The following is a 22998-nucleotide window of genomic DNA, read 5'->3' on the forward strand; positions in this document are numbered from 1 at the left end:
AGTTAAATAGCGTTCTTAGGGATAAAGGGATCAAAGAGTATGGGAGAAAGCAGAAATAGGGAACTGAGTTGGATGATCAACCATGACCATATTGAAAAACCGAGCAGGCTTGAATGGCCAAATGACTTTGTCTTGTTCTTATTTTCTATATTTCTGTTGTTGCCGAAATTGTGTCTTCTTATAATTGTTGTCCTCACTCGCACTGGTCCTCCAACTCAAATAATTCCCCTGGCCTGTGAAGGCAATGACAGCCTTTATGCAAATGAACAAATATTCCAATGGTTAAATACCATAAACACTGTAAAATCATTTCCTGTTTAGGGCCTTAACTACAGTAGTCGGTTGCCTGTTCTTGTGGAGTGGGCATGCAATCTGATTTCCAGCCCATTCCAGGAAGGTTCTACAGCATCAGGAATGGACTGGGGAAAGTAGGTCCTCTCCCTGATTTCCTGCCAAATCCTACCTCCATGGCCTTCCTCAAAAAACCAGGAAAAATATAGCTCACTGCTTTAATATTCCAGTACTTAGGAAGAATGGCACAGTGAATGCATTGTAGCTTCAAGACAGATCCACTCGTAGCTCGTTTAAATATTCCTTAGAAAAGTGAAATGGTGATTTTATGGTGAAGTGTTGCAAATATAAAAACTAGAAGACATCAAATAGGAAACCCTGATAAAAATTATTACACCATGACAAGTTAACAAAAATGTTAAAGAAAATTTGCATTCTTTTTTGTCTTCATTTCATTTCAGGGGCAAATGCAAAATTGAGATATCAGATCACCTCAGGGAATGTTAAAGGAATGTTTGATGTGGAGCCAGAAGTTGGAACAATCTTTATTGCTCAACGACTAAATTATGAACAAGAACAACACTATGAGCTGAGGCTTGTGGCTTCAGATGGAAAGTGGGAAAACCAAACGTTAGTGATTATCAATGTCATCAACAAGAACGATGAGGCACCAATCTTCACACAGAATGAGTATCACGACAGCATTATGGAGGAGCTTGTAGACCTTCCAGTTCTTGTCTTACAGGTATGAATGTTTGTATTACCATGTGGATAATAATATTGCTGTAATTTAAAGCGTGAAGTGAAAGTTATTTTGAAAATATGCCCCTGGAGTTGGATGATGTTGGAGATTAAAACACTGTCCTTGCATCTTTGTGAATCATTTGAATTTAGTCCACGTATCATGAATAATGACTTGTCTTTGTCAGGTTTCCCAAATCTTTGCATTCTGTCTCTCTATCCCTATCTTAATCTTCCATTTATTTTATTTTCTGTCTCTCTCTCTCTCTCTTTCTCTCTCTCTCTCTCTTTCTACCACCTCTCTCTTTCTCTTTCCACCACCTCTCTCTCTCAGGTGTCAAGTGAAAAGGGTTCGAAGAAGGTCAGATTTGTTGCCAGTACAAAATTCAGCAGAAAATAATTCTCATAATTAGAATCATTAAAAAATCATAAAATTGTAAAGAAAGGAAATGATCACAGAAATGCAGAGAACAGTGAGATAGAAAGTATATGCACAAAATAATAAATACTGTGATTACTTCCTCCCAATGTTCACAAAAAATCTCATGATCAACATTCGCTTCATCAAATGAAGACACTAAAATCATGTGTAAAAACTATTGGGTCACAATAGTAGTATCACTACCCTTGAGCCAAAAACCCCAGATTTAAGTCCCACCTGCTTCAAATGTAAATCATCACTTGTCTGAACGGATACTTCAAATAATGAGAGCATAATGGTAATCAATAGCCAATATAAATGAGAAAGATGCTCTTAGATGGGCTGAAAAGTGATCAAAATGAATAAAGGGTTGTTTTGAATCATAAAATGAAACCATTGTGAGATAGTAGAAAATCTTCATGTGAGAGCAACTGAAGATTCGGCAAATATAGTTGTGGCTGTACCTTACTATTCACTATCTTGCTTCAATCCTGTGTAACCTGAACAACAAGGAATGGACACTTGACAAAGCTAATGTGAACAGTGTATCAAAACCTGTGGAAATGTGCAGGATGAACAATTCACCATAGTTAGAGTCACAGTGTCATTCTTGAATTTGGTTATGGGAATTTTGGTTCTGTGAGAGAGGGATTCAAGTAGGTTACAGAAAAGATTAGCCTGAAGCTAGGACATAACAAGAGGATTAAGAAAGACAAGATGAAGTGCAATACCAGTTTGAGAGGACAAAGGATCAGGATTGAATAGCATTGCTTGGTACTTTGGTTATATAGATTGTCTTCTCATTATGACCTAACAAGATATAAAATATTTTTCTTTCATGGTAGCAACAAAATAGCATACCCTAATACCTTGCCAAATTAAAATTCTCTTCACATTTCTCTTTTTCTTTGGTGATGCATTCAAGTCAGCAAATCACCAATTATCAGAAATTGACTTTCTTTTTATTGCCTTATTCAAACCCATTGTAACATTTAGTAGTTTTATCTGATCTACAGCAGTATTGTAAAAAGAGATTAATTTTCTCTAGTTTCTTTTCCCTAATATCAAAGGAGCTGTTTGTAGCTATTGATGACATTTCCATCCCAAAAGTAAACCCAAGATCATCTATTTAACAGCCATGTATCAATCATTTATAAAGGTTCAACATAAACACTTTGGGTTGAATGACACTTATTTTTGGCTCAGTTTGAGTTCCATTTAATTTTTTGGAGGCCCAGTGAGATTTCTAGCTGTATCTTACTAGACTCATTACCTACTCCACCTCTATGGTGTCTCTTTTGTCTGATTCTGCACCAATGTTGCCACGTGCCAGTCCCAGAACCATTTGCCACTCAGCGAATATCAGCCAAAAGACCTACATCTCTGCAATCTTTTAAAAAATTGTGTTGTGCACTTGGATAGACAGTGCCAGTTCTGCAGTCACCCTGCACAGTTCCTGACATTTGCCACGGATGTGGCAGATGGGGAAACTGGCACCCCACTTTGCAGGCAGTAGCCTTGCGGCCTTGTTGATTAGGGTTGTGCAGGCACAGAATTTCCTCTTCCCTAGAACTAACAGTGGAGGCCATGATATCAGACCAAGACAGCCTGGTCTGTGATTGCCACCTAGGTTACAACAATCTCAGTGATCTGGAGGAATCCATAGCACTGTAGGAAGAAGGTCAAATGTCTTTATCCATACCACTAGGTGTAGGTGCTACATCTGATACCTCCCCTCAGTGTATCTCTGCTGCTGTGCCCACAACTCAGCAAGGCTCATGTTCCACCACTCTCACAATTATCTGTAATACCCACCAACCCCAGACAACACTGACCTTGCATGTTATCTATTGTGCTGCCTACTCATTCGCTCTTGACTGACAACCATGACAAGTTCACTTGTTTTATGTCTACGTGAAACTGCAAGGCAAGACTGAAGTCATTTGAGCCTGGTAACACTGGTTGAGGGTGCACAACACAAAAAGATAAAGCAAGGCAATGCAAGCCAGGGATGCTGTGATCATTCAGGTGAAGTGAGCGATCAATATGACAGAAACGTAGCCTTGTCCAGTCTATGGTACAGGTGCCTAAGCATATAGTGTCCTTTTAGCAGCATTACAAAGATAGCTGCATGTGCAGCCAGAAGTTGATGTGCAGAAGCATCCTGGTAAGTGGATTGGAGGTGTGCCTTGAGAGTTGCTAGAGGCTGGCACATGTCAGATTTGGGTGGCATAGTGGCTCAGAGGTTAGCTCTGCTGCCTCACAGCACCACAGACCTGGGTTCAATTCCACCCTCAGGCGACTGTCTGTGTAGAATTTGCACATTCACCCTGTGTCTGTGTGGGTTTCCTCCGGGTGCTCCAGTTTCTTCCCACAATCCAAAGATGTGCAGGTTAGGTGGATTGGAATACTAAATTGCCCAACGTGTCTAGGGATGTGCAGGCTAGGGTGGATTAGTCAGGGGAAATACAGGGTTACAGGGTTAGGATGGTGGGGTGCTCTTTGGATGATCGGTGTGGACTCGATGGGCCAAATGGCCTGCTTCCACAATGTAGGTATTCTATGATTCAAGATACCATTGTCTGTGGATGTGAGGTGCATGTGGCCAGTGTCCATGGAGTGTATCCTGAGGTGTTAGTACTCAGTGTCCAATATGGATGTCCTTTGAAGCAATGTGTAAATTTGCTAGGTACCTGTTCTGGTTTGTATGTTGAAAGTTCTTGACATATAGCTTACCTGGCAAGTTTGATAAAATAGAAAGCTAAATATTGATGAGTTTAGTTGTGTCATCAATAAGATGTTTAACTTGAATGGTTATTGGCAATGCACTATTGCCAAGAGAGAAAATTGCTATGCAATTTATCAATAGCACAAAAGATGGAGCCAAATGCTCCGGATATCAAAACAGGCCTCAAGGCATTTTGTCTGACTTTGTCACATATTTCACCATTGACCTGTGTAAGATTAGAAATATGGAAACGTCAAAAATAGGAGTAGAAATTGACCATTCAGGCCTTCAAACTGCTCTGCCATCCAATATGAATATGGCTGACCGTTCAACGGTTCCTAATTTCGTCCCCTACCCTTTAATCACTTTAGCTCTAAGAGCTATATCAATTCCTTCTTGAAGACATTCATGTTTTTCCCTCAACTGCTTTCAATGGCAGAGAATTCCACAGGCTCACCACTCTGTGGATCAAGAAACTTTTCCTTATCTCAGCCCTAAATGGCCTACCCTGTATCTTTAAACTCTGGCCCTTGGTTCTGGACTCCACTGTCATTGGGAACATCCTTCCTGTGTTTACCCTATTTAGTCCTGTTAGAATTTTATGGGTTTCTGTGAGATCCCTCCTGTCAATTCACTAAACTCTCATGAATTTACTCCTAACTGATCCAGTCTCTCTTCATACATCAATCTTGCCTTTCCAGGAATCAGTCTCATATATCCTCATTGCACTCCCTCTATAGCCAGAATATCCTTCCCAGATAAGAACTGTACACAATATTCCAGATATTCCACCCTGAAGTTTAGTTCACTAGCTACAGGACCTTTGTAAAGGTAGTCACTATTTAAATGTTGTTTTCCACTTCCTACTAACTGAAATCCTACGATTCTACCTTAGCTTATTTTAAGTTAATAAATCTATGTTGATTTCCAGTAAATAAAATTGATTGGGAAGACTAATTTTAGGAAACCCTTCAATGCCATAGTTTGTCACAAATAATTTATCTCTATAAGAAACTAATAGATTTGTAAAACAAGTGAGGATCTGATGTTGTGGAACCATCAATATGATGAAATTGTTATCAGTTTCTTGGAGTTCAAACTGTTATTCAAATTATTTCAATTTAGAACATTTATGATTTTTAACACAAAACTTGTTAAAAGACTTTTGAAAATGCCAATTATATTGGAGCTAATGAACAAAATGATAGAAGATTTGGATCCAGTGTTGAATCAATCAAAGTCTTGACATAGATCGTGTGCAAGTTAACAAGTTACTTCTGACAATATAATATTTTGGAGGTTAAATATAAAGTACTGCAAGCAATGAACTATTTTGAAAATTCTAACTAGCAGAAGCATTTCAATTCATACCCATACTTCCTCACCTGGTGATTTCACAGTGTTTCCATAATGAAGCATTGACCAAAAATCAGATGTTTCCCCTCAGTAGGGAAACTACATTACTGATTAAATTACACCCCATGGATACCCTAGTGGCTCAGATGGTATTGACAGATGCCCAGAGTGATGTGTCACCTTGTATTTTTAACTGCAGTCTGTGTGTTTTGAGGAAGATAAAGTAAAGAAAGGAAGTTGGAATAAAATGAACAAAAAGTTTATTTGACTTTGAAAAAAATCACTTTCATAATTGGAACCATTAGCTTTCTTCAGGAATTAGTGCATACATTGAGTGTTGGGAATCAGGACCATTCAATTGTTCTTGTTATCAGTGTTATCAGTACTGCTCTGTACTGTACTCTAAAAGTGCTACCAGATTTAATTAGTTCTGGGGATTGGTATCTGTATGGGAATAATGATTCTCTTCAAAGTGATCATTGTACTTTTCTTCGACGTCTGCAGGTTTCAGCTACTGATCCAGACCAGGGAGCAGACCAGAATGCCTTACGTTATTCCCTCCATGGCCAGGGGGCTAACAGTGAATTTACCATTGATGAGCTTACTGGCAAAATCTATGCAAGAAAAAAGTTAGACCGCGAGGAAAGATCCATCTGGCGCTTCCTTGTTCTAGCCACTGATGAAAATGGTGAAGGACTCACTGGTTTTTCTGACGTAATTGTTGAGGTGCTCGATGTAAATGACAATCTGCCACTCTTTCTATGTGCTTTTGATGGCTGCTTCATTGGATATGTTCCAGAAAACTCCCCAGCAGACACTTCTATTATGGAGATGATTGCGACAGATTTAGATGACCCCAAGACTGGGAAAAATGCTGTGTTAATATATAGAATAATCCAGAATGTTCGAAATGAAATTAATCTCAACCTGTTCTCCATCAATTCTTCCACTGGAACTATATACACTGTGTTGGGTTCCCTGGACAGAGAGAAAGAAAATAAATACCTAATTGTGATAGAAGCTCGAGATGGAGGTGGATTGACAGGAACAGGGACAGCCACCATTTTGGTTACAGATGTGAATGATCATGCTCCAGTCTTCACACAAGATCTCTTCAGAGCAAAGGTTTCTGAAAATACTGAGATCCACACTGAGATTTTTGTTGTTTCTGCCACTGACATGGATGAGGGAGAGAATGCCCTGATGACCTTCAGTATCATAGATGGCGATGAAGATCATAAATTTTTCATTGAAACAAATCAAGTCAAAAAATTTGGTGTAATCAAATTAAAGAAAAAACTGGATTATGAGAAGTCTCATGAGAGAAGGTTCAATTTAACTATTAAAGCTGAAGATGTGGACTTTTATAGTGTAGCCACTTGTATCATTGATGTGGAGGATTACAATGATCACACTCCAATCTTCTTTCCACAGCTTTATGAAGCTGATCCATTGCTGGAAGATGTTTTCATTGGCACTAGAGTTGTCCAGGTAACAGCTGTCGATTTGGATTCTGCCCAGAATGGAAAGTTTACTTACAACATCACTGGAGATTCAGATCCACATGGGCAGTTTTCTGTTGACAGTAATGGATGGGTAACCATAGCCAGTGCTCTAGATCATGAGCTAATGCCACAGCATCACCTTGTGGTGCTGGCCACTGACCTGGGAAATCCAGCTCTAACTGGGAGTGCAGGTGTTGTTTTAACTGTGCTTGATGTCAATGACAATGGGCCAGAATTTGATGTCCTTTATACACCGATTGTCTGGGAGAACACAGCTGCACCTCAAGGAATCCAGTTCAATCAAACATCAACATTGATGTATGCCAAAGACAAAGATAGCCCAGTGAATGGAGCACCCTTCTCATTCACTTTATCAACTCAAGACAGCCATTCTGCTGACTTCGCCTTGAAAGACTTTGGCAACGGCAGTGCTGGTCTCACAGCACTCCGTATGTTTGACAGAGAGGACCAAAAGATCTTCTACGTGCCGGTGATTATTACTGACAGTGGATTCCCGCCCATGAGTTCCACAAACACTTTAACCATCACCATTGGAGATCTGAACGATCATCCCCATTCATCTGGTTTTATGGAATTTCTGGTTTATAATTACAATGGTAAGGAGTTTCTCCATAAAATGCAAAGTGATCTGCACAGAGACAATGTCCATCATTCTTAGATAAAATAGTTATGAGGAATACCAGGATGGACTTGCTGAAACCAATAGTTGCCATTGCCTCCTAAAGAATGTAATTACCCTTTACATAAGAAATCAGAGCATGTGAAGGCCATTTTCCCCCTCAAATCTGCTCTGCCTTTCAACATAACATGGCTGATGGGTGGCTGGCCTCTGTTCCTCTTTTGTTCCAGATTATCATAGCCCTCAAGTCGTTGACATTTCAGAATACTATGTCCATCTTCTTTAAATGCTTTCAGTGATCTAGCCTCCTCAACTCTTTAGGGGAGACAATCCCAGATATTCTCTACCCTCTTGGAGAAGAAAATCCTTTGTATCTAAAGGTGTTTGAAATGAATGTCCCTTTATTCTGTAATTATGTCCCTGAGGTTGAGACTCCCCCGAGAGTGGAATCATTTCTCAATAGCTACCCTATCAAGCATCCTCAGGATCTTGTATGTTTCAACATGATCATGGGTGGCATGGTGGCTCAGTGGTTAGCACTGCAGTCTCACAGCACCAGGGACCCGGGTTTGATTCTAGCCTCAGATGACTCTCTGTGTGGAGCTTGCACATTCTCCCCGTGTCTGCATAGGTTTCATCCGGGTGCTTTGGTTTCCTCCCACAATCCAAAAGATGTGCAGATTAGGTGAATTGCTAAATTTGCCCATAGTGTTAGGTGCATTAGTCAGAGAGAAATGGGTCTGGGTGGGTTACTCCTTGGAGGGTCGGTGTGGACTAGTAGGGCCAAATGGCCTGTTTCCACACTGTAGGGAATCTAATCTAACCTCTCATTTTTCTAAACTCTAGTGATGATGGCCCAACTTGTTTCGCCTTTCTTGATAACTCAATCCATTCATCCCAGGGATCAGCTCAGTTAGCTGCTTTGAACTGCCTTCAATGCCAGTTCTATCCTTTTTGTTTCAATACAGGAACCAAAAAATGTACAGTATCAACCTTTAATGTCCAAATCACAGCATGCCCTCCCTCCTATTTTTGTATCATCCACACATTTGGATCACTATAAGCTGCACCTCCTCCAAGTCTGTAATTAGATGGTAAATAATTGAAGTCCTTGGATTGATCCTGGTGGCACTGTACATCTTTCCAATTAGAAAAAGATCCATTAAATGCAAACTTTCTGTGTATTAACCATACATAGTATCGTATCAATCCATGCTAATACTTTATCCTCAATACTTTAAGCTCATATTTTGTTTAATAATCTTTTATATGGTTGCTTATTAAAAGTATTCTACAGCTCCAAATACACTAGGTCTACAAGTTTCCCCTTTATTAACTCTACTTGCTATATTCTGAAAGACCTCTAGTAAATTTGTGAAACATGAGTTCCCTTTCATAAAATTCTGTTTGATTGTGTTAAGCTTTTCTAAATGTCCTTCTATTTCTTACATAATAATAAACTCTAGCATTTTCCCAATGACAAATATCAGGCTAACTGGACTATAGTTTCCAACTTTCTCTCTCCCTCCCTTTTGAACAGGGACATCCCATTAGAAATTCTCTAACCAGTTGGAACCCTCCGAGACCCAGGTGAGTTCTGGAATACTTCTACCAGTGTTTCTATGATCTCCGCAGCCAATTCCTTTAAATCCCTTGGTTCTGGTGAATTGTCTGCCTTCAGTTTGATTGGTTTGTCAAATACACTGTTCCTCATGTACAACGTTTTTCCTCCTTTTCGCACCTTGATTCTCTGTTACATTTGGGACAGATGCCCCCTAGTGAAGCATAAATATTGATTTTGACCTAATGGGTCTAATGGCCTGTTTCTGTACAGTAAATACCAAACAATTTATAACTCTGTTTTAGGTTTGTCCCACCTAACTTATATCGTATCCCTTAAATTCAGTATTAGGTTCTTGATCTTTACTGAAAACTCCTTCACTCCACACATCTCTACTAATCTCTACATGTCCAGTTGTACATTTGCACTGGTCATTGGCAACTGTGATGGTAATGTTATGATTTTGTGACAACATTCAGACATGAAAAATAACCATTTGGATGAGGTTCAAAAAGCTATGTAGTATTATCCTATTATATTTTGGAACCTTCAAGGGTGGAGGGATTAGCCATAGTCTGCAAGGGACAATACAATCTTACTCTGTTGCAAGTGGTTATGTAGCTTGATAGGTACCGATCTTGATCAAGCACAAGGTTAGGAGATAACCTTTCATAACTATCACAGCCTGTACAGGATGCTTGTACGTTGGGGTGTCCTTCTGCACCATACTAGCCACTGCGCTAACCTCCAAGATGTGGACGAATAAAGTAGCAAAATCAGAGATGTTTTTCTAAATCTTTCACATATGTGGGTGTAGCAGATCGGGCCAACATTTGTTGTTTATCTCTGATTGCCTTTGAGACACTGGGGTGGGGGTTACCTTCTTGAACTACTGAAGTCTATCTCATTTAGCTTCTCTGTCATGATTTGCTACAACCGAATGGCTTGATTGACCAGTTCTGAGTGCAGTTGAGAATCAACCACATTGCTGTGGGCCTGGAATCAAGTGAAAGTCATACTGGGTAAGGATTTTCTTTCCTAAAGGATGTTAGTGAACCAGATGGGTTTGTTAACCACAATCATTCATAGTTTAATGGTCATCTTTATCTTAGTCTATGAGATTAGCTTTCAATTCTATATTCATTTATTAATGAATTGGATTTATATTCCATCAACTGCAGTGGTGAGGTGTGTCTCGGACCATTAGCCCAGGTCTCATGGATCACTGGTCCAGTGACATTACAATTGCAACATCATCCCCCCCAAATTTTTCAAACAATCTAGTTTTATAAAAATGGTGGATGTCCAGTCTCAAGTTATTGATTCTGTGGGTAATTTGAATTTATTTTGAAAATGCATTATTCTAAACTCTGGAAATTAAGACATGGTGCATTAAATCTCTGAATGCTATACTTTTTGAAAGCTAGGAAACCTAAATTATGAATGTATTTATGATCTCCAAGAGTCTTATTTTAGAAAATAATTGGTCTCTGAAATAGTGTGCTGTGTTGCTTATATTAGGTCTACTTGGTACTACTAAGCTAGGCAAGGTACAAGCGCCTGATCTAGATGACTGGGATGATAAAAGATACAGATTTGAAGGAACACCTCCAAGGTAAGCAAGTCTGGATTGTGTGTGTGCACATGTATATGTCCCTATGTCTGTGTCTGTGTGCTTATGAACAACAAAATAAGTAATTAAATGACATCACATTGTGTAGTACAGTATTATTATAAAATCATTCTTGTGTGTTGATATCCCACAGTGTAATTTCACACCACAGAAGTGGAACACAAGTTTCACTGTGAAATTTTTACTCATTTTAACATTTTTAAGATCAACTTCCATGTATCTACACAGCATTTACAGACAGTAGGTATGCTCAAAACCTTCCTGAGGGTGGTTTTAATTGTTTTCACCAACCGGAAGCCAGATGCTCACTCATCCACTGTTTGGTAATCCAATTTTTGGGGTATTGGTCTAAGTAACAAGAATCTGAAGTAATGCTGTTCAGTTCTAATCATTACACTTCAAAGTTCCTCTGTGTGTGAACAAGTCCACCTGCATCTCTGAGGATTTGTGGTTTGATATATCCATAGCTCCATTTAGGTGTATGCAGCATTGTCCACAGCTTTGTATCTGTGTGTGTAACTCTTTCTAGCCCACCTACTTGATTTTAGATTGGACAATCCTATTGGAATTGAAAGTTGTCCAGGTTGGCTCATGTGATAATTTTCCCTACTGTTCCTAAGAAGAATTGTTTAACCTCCACTTTTGGAAATACAGTCAAACTCAGCAACGCACGAGATGATGGCTTGTTGGAACCTGAGCCAACAAATGCCAGCTCAGAGTAGTGTGAGATTACATAACGCTAAATTTAGGTTTTTACATTAAAATTTATATTAATAATTAAGCATTATTAATTAATTAATTAATTATGAACACATGCAAATTTGTTTCAGAAATTTTATCCTCAATGAAAATTCTGGTTCGCTGCATATTATTGAAGACACACCCTCTGGAGTGTATAACTTTCAGGTCAAAGTTGCAGATGGCACCTGGCCAGATGTAATTTCAACAATAAAAGTTGTTGTCAAAGAATTGGAAGAAGATGCCACATATCATGCTGGCTCACTTAGACTGACTGGTGAGAATCTAACCATTCCTTGCACTGTGCATTTAACTGAAACATTAATATAATTTTCCGACGAATAAAATAATACGGGGGGTTCTGAGCTGGGGGTTACCTTCTTGAACCCCTGAAGGCCATCTCATTTAGCTTTGTAACGATTCACTACAACTGAGTGGCTTGATTGACCAGTTCGGAGTGCAGTTGAGAACCCATTGCTGTGGGTCTGAAGTCAAATGAAAGCCAGACCAGGTGAGGTTCTTTTCTTAAAAGAATTTCTTAAATGTATACGAACATAAGGAAATGAGAAAGACCATTTAACCATCTAATCGTTTCTTCCCGATAACTTGTATAAACTAATATTAATGACTTGGACAGTAATGAATGTACAATAGTAAAAATTGACACATGACACTAAAATAGGTGGGAAAATATGTTGCAATGAAAAAATGAAATTTAGAAATAGATATCAATAGATCACTGAAAGCTAGTATGCAGGTACAGCAGCTTGTAAAGAGGACAAATGGAATTTTGGAGTTTATTGCTGAAGGAATGAAGCATAAAAGTAGTTGTGATGAAGGGTAAACCCGGATTTGAATAAACTGTTTTTCTCTCTGGAGATGCTGCCAGGCCCATCGTGTTTCTTCAGCACTTTCTATCTTACTAAAAGTAGAGAAGTGTTGTTACAATTGTACCAGGCATTGGTGAGACTGCATCTGGAGTACTGTGTGCAGTTTTGGTCCCCTTACTTGGGGAAGGATGTATTGGAAGCATTGGAAGCATTTCAGACAAGCACAAGATCAATTCCAGAGATGAAAGGTCTGTCGTATAAGGAAAGATTGAATAGTTTAGGCCAATATTCGGTGGATTTTAGAAGATTGAGAGGAGCCCAAATTGAGGTGTATCAAATGCTAAATGGATTGGCAAAGTCGACGTAGAGTGGATGCTCCCCATGTGGAGCAATCTAGAATGAGAGGTCATAGTTTTAGGCTAAAGGGTAGCAGATTTAGAACAGAGATGAGGTGTAATTACTTCTCTCAAAGGGTCATAAATCTGTAGAATTCACCACTCCAGAGAGTGGTGGACTCCGGTCACTGAACACATTTAAGGAAGTGATAGACAGATTTTTAATTAGGAAAGGGTTAAAGGGTTATGGGGAGCAGCAGGAAAGTGGAGTTGAGGATGAGATGAGTACAGTCATTATCACATTAAATGGCAGAGCAGGCTCAAGGGGCTAACCTTAGTTCTTGTGTTCTTATTTTCTAATTATATTATGCAATCTATCCAGCCTCTTCAATTTGCTAAGAAGTCATTCCTCAAGGATTTCCTGCCTGTACTCTGAAGGGAAATCATGGAAATTGCAAAATATCTTGCATTCAATATTTTAAAAATCTTGACAATTACTTTTTGACAGTTCCATCGTCTCCAAAGCTCAGTAACCACAATGTTCATAATATTCAACTATCTCAGTATTTATCTATGTGGAGTAATCCCATACAAAAATTCTTTAGATATTCATCCAGCTCATATTAAAGCAATTAATCAGCATTGATCCATTGCTTCAGCTGGAGGTTTATTCATCATATCTATTGCTCTGTAGGGAAACCTTAATTCATACAAATCTCAGAAAGTATATGCGGTTAACTATTTAGGAGCTTTGCCTTTCAAGAAAGCAATTCATTATACCACAGATTTAGACATCTAGCCTCAAGTGACAGTCACTCACCTCAGACACTTCTGTCTGGATAATAGATAGAACCATTAGACAAGTGTCTTTCTGATTTTTATTGGCATTGCTAAATATTCTCTTGCTCCCTCATTCAGAAACTATATCCACCTTCTGGACTTTTTCTAAAAAATACAAATAAAATTGAAATTCAACCTCTGCTGTTTGAATGAAATGAATGTCTGATCCAGAACAAGCAGTTTTAAGGTCAGCTGTTGAGCTCTTAGTTTCTGAGACTGATTATTGCTGACATTGTTAACTAGAAAATACTCTCTGCTTCTTTGTTAACTGTTACACTTTGAAAAGACTTCATGAGGAAATATCATTTACAATTATTGTGAGTTTCAATAGTGGTGAAGCTCAGAACTTAATAAGATTCATGTTGTGACAGTTTAAACAACTTAACTTATGAATGTACTTTTTAAGCAAAATTGATTTTTTTTCAAACAGATACCACAGCAGAGGAGTTTATCTCCCAGTCAGCTGCTGCCGAGAGCAAATACACCAAGCTAAGGAGAGTTTTATCAGAAATTCTTTCAGCACAGCTGGATAACATTCATATTTTCAGTGTTGTGAATGTGAATGGCCAGTTTAGAGAAGTAGACATTTGGTACGCAGCACAAGGGTCTCCATTTTACAAGGCTGAAAAAATGAACGGCAATGTGGCAGCTTCTAAAGCCATGGTACGTACCTCCTGAAACTTATGAAGTATGTCATTATTTTAGTCAAAGCTATACAGCTATTTCCCATAAAGGTTCCCAATGACACACATTTTCAAATCCAATCATTTTGTCAGCTAAGGATATTCTGCTGTATGGGGAACATAGAACATATGAAGAAAGGAACAGGAATAGGCCTTTCAGCCTGTTGAGCTTTCCCTTCCATTTAGTACAATCACAGCTGATCAAACAGGTCAATGTCTTTTACCCACTCCATCCCTTTAGCCCTGTACACAATTGGTAATCAGAAATCTATCAATCTCTACCTTCAACATCCTCAAAGACTGAGCTTTCACAGCTCTCTGGAGAATAGAACTGTTGTACAAAAATGGTTATGTGTTAAAAGCAGCTATCAGAACATGCACCAAAGCCTTTCTGTCACCTTGTGTTGCCATATTCTTTATCTTTTTGGCATTTGGTTAGAAGGATTCTTAGCAAACAACTCTGAGATAATTGTCAGAATTACTGCCGTCAATGAGAATCGACGTTTCGGGCATAAGCCCTTCTTCAGGAACCCACTGATCGACATTTCACACTAGAAACAGCAATCACCCTAAATTTCCACCCATTAATTTTAATGGCACTTTCTCCGCTTTCCACTATGTACAGCTAGCAGCTAGGATTTCCAGTTCGCAGTGCAAATTTGGAAAGTTGTTCCCTCTGAAAAACTCATCACACATGACAGCTTAAGGCTCCAAGCAACTAATCTTATGGATGGCAACTGACAAAATTTCACCACAAACCCAACAACTTTATTACCAAAACCTGAAAACAACATATAGCAATTTAAAGTTGTTCCCTTGTAGATAGTCAGGTTAGGTTAACTGCAGGTTAATTAGATTTGATCTGAATTGATCTTCCTTCAAGACTTTTCTTGGAGATGATCCTGGTCCTGACAAAACCCCTCTCATTGAGGGTTTTCACCCTGAATCCCACTCTTATCTGATACTGCTGGCCATCAGATTGATTAGGAACTTCTTTAGACAGAACTATCTCGAAGGTGGAAGCAGACATCTTGCCTTAAAGCAATCAATGGAACAGGAGAATCGACGTTTCGGGCATAAGCCCTTCTTCGGGAATCTAGTGTGAAATGTCGATCAGTGGCTTCCTGAAGAAGGGCTTATGCCCGAAACGTCGATTCTCCTGTTCCCTGGATGCTGCCTGATCTGCTGCGCTTTTCCAGCAACACATTTCCAGCTCTGATCTCCAGCATCTGCAGACCTCACTTTCTCCTTAAAGCAATCAATGCTGCTTTCAGCATGATATTGCTGCACAGCACCAGTCAATATGATGAGTGGATTCATTATTGAACTTCTAGCTAGGCAAATGGAAACATATTAACCCAAAGACATATAGTAGTGATTGTAATGAAGTCAGCCAGCTGGACCTCATAGAATATGAGTTCCCTGACTGGGGCTGTTAATCTGGTCCAATCAGGGAGACCTGGCTGACATAAAAAGTGTGAGTGTCAGAGATACCAATACTCTGATGCCTGCCCTCTATATGAGGCAGGACCAAATTCCAGGATTGTACATTTGTAAATAAAGGGTGACTTTGTAACGGGATACTGACCTCTGTGGAGTTATTTCACATATTAATAGAGATTTATTTTTCATATTGAGTGGATTATAAATGTGAACAACTCTTACCTAAGAGGATTTGACAGCAACATTGCAACAAAATTCCAACATGCTTGTCGTACATTAGTTTTTCCCCTTTATAAGTGGCTTTGTGCTCTTTAAGATTTCCTTACAGTTAGCTTTTTCTAATCTCTGGGGAAAATCGATGCTCTTCACCTTGCCTCTTGCCAATGTTCTGCAGCTGGTCACCAGGAGTGTAGAATTCAGTGTGAAATTAATCAAAAAGGGAAATGGACTCACCTCCCTTTAACACCTTCCCATGTCATCTCTGTCAGGTCAAGAAGACAAAGGGTAAAAACTAGTGGGGTAAAACCCATAGCTACACTTCTGTTTTGCTTCATTCATGATAACATTGTTTAGATTTTGAATGTTGTGATTTGTATCAATTTGTCATGCATCTCGTATTTAATATACATTTAACATTGTAGTTTTTCTTTTATTGCAGCTAGAGGTTATTTTAAATGTCAGCATATCCCAGGTTGCTGTGGACGCATGTGTGAATGCAAACTGTGGCACAGCTCCTGGCTGTACAAGCAGCACCACTTTTAGCCCAACTCCAACTGTGCTGAATGCTGGAAACTTTTCCCTAGTTTCCATAACAGCATTCACTACTGCTCAATGTGTCTGTGAAGCTCGGGAAAGGCAGAGGTTGTCTTGTTCCTCATATCCAATTAATCCATGTCTAAATGGCGGCACTTGTATTGATACTGATTTGGGCTTCAGGTAAGTAAATGCGTTTTGCATTTTGACCTCTCTATTAGTTTGATCTCTGATTAGTTGACATCTTTGCTAAAGCTATTGTACTATCTGTAAAAATTAAAAATGTCTCAAATTTTGACCTGCTGCAGGAGGCAACTCTGGAGTAGCAACATTGTAACATAAATAAGACCAATCTTCTAATCTTTCCATATTGCTGAAGTCATACACTGTCAAAGTAAACTATAAATGATTGCTATCAATACTACCGGACACTGCTCGCTGCAGTAAGTTTGAATTTGGTATCGTTGGCCTCCACAGATCTCCCTTTGATATCAAAGAAGACGCAAGGCTAGAAAATTAAAATCAACAATCTCAATTAATCAGCAGGGTACAAGTTCATAAATGTGCAATTGTTTCATGTTACTACTGAAGTCAGAAATTTCTGCTGTGCTATAGCTCAAGTGAAGTTAAGCAGCTTCGCTCTCTGTATCTTACAGTATTTCCAGTTGTTGTGATGATGTAATCTGCTAGCTATTAGTTAAAGGATCAAACTGAAAACTGGAATATTTGGAGAGATTTATGTGACTTAAATAATTTCAGTTACCATTGACCCGTGTTCAGTAATACTTTCAGACTCTTACTTCTTATGCCCTTCAGCATCCTTTTAGCAAATCTGCTACTCACGCACAAAACAAATTTGACCTGAAATATTCTTAGAAAGAGGTTTAAGCCCCAATTAAATCATATTTAAAGACAAAATAACTGAGGTAACCAGTTAAGTTAAATACCTTTATTTAAATAGTGTGCCTACTCACTTTGGGCCATGGTGATTCAGCATGTGAATGGGGAATTCAACAAGATTCACAGTAATGGAATGAGAAAAAGTAACAGTGTGGGAAAGGAAGGCGGAACCCACTCTACCCACAAGGATATGTACAGTCTGAAGGGCATCATTGTTTTATATATGATAAATGCTTATCCCTACTTGCAGCCCCTTTCACTATCCCTCTGGTCACTCTATTTCCATTCTTGTAAGTTTTTGATTTCACTTTAATTTATAAATGCACATCCCATGTCAATTTTAATTTTTTTTCAATTTATTCATTTGTGGGCTGTGGGCGTCATTTCTGGCCAGTATTTATTGCCTGTCCCTAGTTGCCCATGAGAAGGTGATATAGAGCTACCTTCTTGAACTTTTGCAGTCCACCTGCTGTTTACCCACAATGCCCTTAGGGAGGGTATTCCAAGATTTTGACCCAGCGACAGTGAAGGAACGATATTTCCAAGTCAGGGGCTTGGAGAGGAACTTGAAAATTATGGTGTTCCCATACATCTGCTGCCCTTGTCCTTCTAGATGGAAGTGGTCGTGGATTTGGAAGGTGCTGTCTTGTGAATTTCTGCAGAGTGTCTTTTACATAGTACACATTGTTTCTACTGAGCATCACTGGTAGTGTGAGTGGATGCTTGCAGATGTAGTGCCAATCAAGCAGGCTGCTTTGTCCTGGATGGTGTCAAGTTCTTGAGTGTTGTTTGCGCTGCACCCAGCCAGGCAAGTGAGGAGTATTCCATCGCACTCCTAACCTGTGGCTTGTAGATGGTGGACAGGCTACAGGAGTCAGGATGGGAGTTACTCGCCACATTATTATAGTTACTTTTATCAGCTCGTTCAGGCATGTGACGCCGCATCTCTGAAGCAGATTAGATTTGAAATTGGATCTTTTGGCCCAAAGGTAGGGACACTACCACTGTGCCACAAGCATCCTCAATTACAATTATATACTGAGTTCAGGACAGCCCATCTTAAAAGGTCTACTAGTCCTGATTAGTTACCAGGCTAAGATACAAATATATTTACAAGGTACAAATACATTTTTACAGAATGTATGAAGTTTATCAAACAAGAACAAAGGAAATGATACTCAACACTGTCAGCAGTGTTTTTTCAGTCAATCTACTTTAAAACACTAGCTCACAACTGGGCACACATCTCTTGTTCTCTCTTGACAGACGTTCTTCTGTCTTTGGTCTCCCTTTTTTGATCACCAAACCACTAATGTACCCTTACTAATTACTACCTTGTGCATGATCAGCAACATTCTGACATCTAACTGGCCTGCCAATGCAGGAGCGGCACATGATTAACCTCACATTGGCTAACAGTGTATGCCTAAATCTGAACTGTTTTTTAAAAAATGGTCAATTTAGTAATATCACTTCCTACGGTCTCCTATTCCATTCTTTGGCATGATAATCACTTTGTAGATTCCATCTTTTCTCACAACTTCCCTGAATCCCCTTGCCAATTTTTTTATATCTTTAATAATGTGGCACCAACGACATCATGTATGTTTCTGCCTGCGAGTATGTAATATAAACTCCCAGTGATTTAAAACAAAACTAAATGTCCTAACTGACAAACTGAATGTTCTCAAAACCAAAGTGTATCAACATGTTTTAATTAAAAGGATCATTTATCAATCCATGACTTCACCATGGCACTGAAAACAAGGTAACTAAAATTAATAAAAGTGCAAGTGACTCCAACATAAGAATCTATGCAGGATCTACATAAACATCTGTACATGGAAAAAACTTGTGTATTAAAACTGAGGTAACAGAATACACTTAGAAAATATAACATAATTAACTAAATCCATTCATCAAAAAAGGTTAAAACATTAATAAGTCTAAAAAACTCATACATGGGCCTGATACCTACTTTAAATTACAAAACTAAACCAATTTAAAATAAAGCCATGTCTACGAGTAAAAGACTTTTACCTCGAAGTATTTTCAGATTGGTTAACCTCAGTTCACATTAACTTGAGCTGTAAATCTTAAACCTATCACTTTATTTTTACCCTGAGCAATATGGCTATTCTTCCTTCCAGAAAGTTTTTACAACTATCTAAAGTAAAAAATGTAATTTACTTCCTCACTTGTTTAATCAAATCAAAATGATTAATTGTTAAAAATAACTCAATCCTGCATCCTACTATCTCAGCAGGATGACCAGGCAGCAGTGAGCATGTTTGGCAAAGTGTTACGAATGGAACATCAAAAAAGCTGTGAACCCAAGATTTGCAAAAACACCCCACACTTTATTGTGGCTGCAATTGTTAGAATATCTCTATGTTATGAATGGTCATATTCTTCAATGCAGGAAGCTGTCTGCAGCATTGCTAGCAGTGACGTTAGAAGCATTGGGACTGCATGGGTGATGAGTGCATCTTCTGCAATTGCAGTGGCAACAAAGGCAGCCCAAACCATAAAACAGAAAAGTAATGATCACTTCCAGTTGGTTTATAATTCTATAGCATTGATGGTGGAATAGTATGTATAATTTTGTATCCCAGTAGATAGATGCAAATTGACATCATGTTCAGGAATTATGCCTTACGCTACTGTAACTGTGAATTCCTATGGGAGCTTGTCCTTTCCAAACTTCCCTAATTTCTAAACTCTCACCATATATAAAGTGCAACAATATGTCATTTTGTCTTCTGCTTGAGTTCTGAAATTATTAATCTGTATTTTTGTATGCTAGGTGTGAATGTATTCCAATGTTTGATGGGCCAGAATGTCAGCAGACAAAGTACACATTTAAAAGCCATGGTTATGCCTGGTTTCCTCCCATAAAGCCTTGTTTCAACAGCCTAATTTCACTCGAGTTCCTCACTGAAATTGCCAGTGGGCTTATTCTTTATAATGGACCACTCACTCCAGTACATTCTGGAGAGCTTGAAGACTTCATTGCATTAGGTACGTACATATGTCAGGCACAGGAGAACAGAAGTAGGGCAGAGGTTTTAATTATGCTTTAGCTCGATAGATTTTAAAAATGTGTTTTTGTTCTGATTTTCTTTCTATTCCCCCAACTCCTATGAGTTCCAACTCCTGATGGGTCAGCATACTTTGACAGTGGTGGATAGCAAATTTTTATTGCTTCATTCTGGTCTGTAAATAATGAGTCTCATTTTAGCCAAAACTGGACCCCAACTTTGCCAAATTTCAGCAGCAAATAACTGAATTTGAATCTTATTATCCTCCATGGCTCAAAGGTAGAAGACAGAGGGTGGTGGTGGAGGGTTGTTTTTCAGACTGGAGGCGTGTGACCAGTGGAGTGCCACAAGGATCGGTGCTGGGTCCTCAACTTTTTGTCATTTATATAAATGATTTGGATGCGCGCATAAGAGGTACAGTTAGTAAGTTTGCAGATGACACCAAAATGGGCTGAGAAGTGGCAGATAGAGTTTAATTCAGATAAATGCGAGGTGCTGCATTTTGGGAAAGCAAATCTTAGAGCAGGACTTATACACTTAATGGTAAGGTCCTAGGGAGTGTTGCTGAACAAAGAAACTTTGGAGTACAGGTTCATAGCTCCTTGAAAGTGGAGTCGCAGGTAGATAGGATAGTGAAGAAGGCGTTTGGTATGCTTTCTTTTATTGGTCAGAGTATTGAGTACAGGAGTTGGGAGGTCATGTTGTGGCTGTACAGGATATTGTTTGGGCCACTGTTGGAGTATTGCGTGCAATTCTGGTCACCTTCCTATCAGAAAGATGTTGTGAAACTTGACAAGGTTCAGAAAAGATTTACAAGGATGTTGTCAGGGTTGGAGGATTTGAGCTACAGGGAGAGGCTGAACAGGCTGGGGCTGTTTTCCCTCGGGCGTCGGAAGCTGTGGGGTGACATTATAGAGGTTTACAAAATTATGTGGGGCATGGATAGGTTAAATAGGCAAAGTCTTTTCCCTGGGGTGGGGGAGTCCAGAACTATAGGGCATAGGTTTAGGGTGAGAGGGGAAAGATATAAAAGAGACCTACGGGGCATCTTTTTCACACAGAGGGTGGTACGTTTATGGAATGAGCTGCCAGAGAAAGTGGTGGAGGCTGGTACAATTGCAACATTTAAGAGGCATTTGGATGGTTATATGAATAGGAAGGGTTTGGAGGGATATGGGCCGGGTGCTGGCAGGTGGGACTAGATTGGGTTGGGATATCTGGTTGGCATGGGTGGGTTGGACCGAAGGGTCTTTTTCCATGCTGTACATCTCTATGACTCTATGACTCCATGGCACAAAGGATACTCAGTTATGATAAAGAAACAGGGGTAGAAACTTGACAAATACTCCACAGTTATATCGTTGAAATAAACAAGAAATGTCAAGTTAACACAAAAATATCAATGTGCAATTTAATAGCAATATTTCAATACTTTGGAGAACTCTTTCATATTTTTCTTTCACATTTACTCGTTAGTATTGGTCTCAGATTTCAAATGAATTGACTACAGTCATTTTGACTTGATGGATAAAGCTTTTGATCAATCAATATTTTCTCTTCCCAATCCGAATTTTTATAATACATGATCAATTAAGTTTTAATTCACCACATTTTCTTTACAGAGCTTAGGAATGGAATTCCGTCACTCAACATTAGCCATGGTTCAGGATCTCTCCATCTCCAACTTCCACCAGGTATCTTTGTTGCTGATCGGCACTGGCACAGGCTGGATGTAGAGAGTGATGGAAAGGTATGTAGTGATTGTAAAGGAATGTTCAGAGGGAGAATTTGCTTGGGAATTAACTGATTCCATAAATATTATCCACTTATAGGCATGTCTTGCTTAAACACATATTTTTATGGAATTATAGCTACACAGCTGGGCCTGAGAGAATATCAATTAATTGTTCAGATTAATTAAATCTTACTATTTTGAACATATCTTCAGTTTAACAACTTCACATTTTTGTTTACTTTTCATCACCTCTCTGACTGCCCTTCAGTTTTACTTCTATGCTTATTTTGCTGTTTGTCTCTTTGCCAGTAATCACAATTCCACTTGTTTCTGTATTTTTGTTAACCATTTCTCATTTTCCTTGCAGAATGTATAGAGGGGGTCATGCTTTTCCTTAGATTTTTTTCTGCTAATCCATTAATGTTGTTAGTGTAAACTTAAGTGATTGATTTTAGTCATATATTTATCTAATGTGGACAGCATTATGCCTTTAAAGGCATGCTACTTGACTTCTAATAATGTGTGGTTTAAAAAAAAACTGTAATAAAATAAATAAATCTTCCTCCTTTTGCTCCTTGGTATTTAGACCAGGTCTTGGGTATTTTGAGTCAGAGTGATTAACGCCAAAATAACCGCCATGCACGATCCATGATGTAAACTCACTGTGATGCTGTGGGAAGCATATGTGCCTGCATCATTGATGTCATCATGTTCCTGTGTAGTGACATCAGCACAAGCATATGCTCAGCTGTGCCTGAAGATGGCCAACACATCTGCTCTGTCCAGCCACCACCGCCATCTGGTCCTCTCCAGCTGCTCCCCAA

At 39.0% G+C, this 22998-nt stretch overlaps 1 protein-coding gene across 1 annotated transcript in view; it reads left to right on the plus strand.

Annotated features, from left to right (window-relative positions):
* The window catches only part of LOC122549004 (neural-cadherin), a 260162-nt gene that overhangs the window by 189269 nt on the left and 47895 nt on the right, over window positions 1–22998 (plus strand). The window contains exons 17-24 of the mRNA XM_043688104.2: window positions 753–1036; window positions 6042–7659; window positions 10765–10858; window positions 11707–11891; window positions 14050–14282; window positions 16404–16681; window positions 20205–20419; window positions 22062–22189. Of these exons, the coding sequence (XP_043544039.2) occupies window positions 753–1036; window positions 6042–7659; window positions 10765–10858; window positions 11707–11891; window positions 14050–14282; window positions 16404–16681; window positions 20205–20419; window positions 22062–22189 (3035 nt within the window). The remainder of the gene's footprint in view (window positions 1–752; window positions 1037–6041; window positions 7660–10764; window positions 10859–11706; window positions 11892–14049; window positions 14283–16403; window positions 16682–20204; window positions 20420–22061; window positions 22190–22998) is intronic.

The sequence above is a fragment of the Chiloscyllium plagiosum genome, unplaced genomic scaffold (assembly GCF_037043375.1).
Source record: "Chiloscyllium plagiosum isolate Xiang-an unplaced genomic scaffold, Cpla_swu_hap1 HiC_scaffold_4, whole genome shotgun sequence".
Taxonomy (NCBI): Eukaryota; Metazoa; Chordata; class Chondrichthyes; order Orectolobiformes; family Hemiscylliidae; genus Chiloscyllium; species Chiloscyllium plagiosum.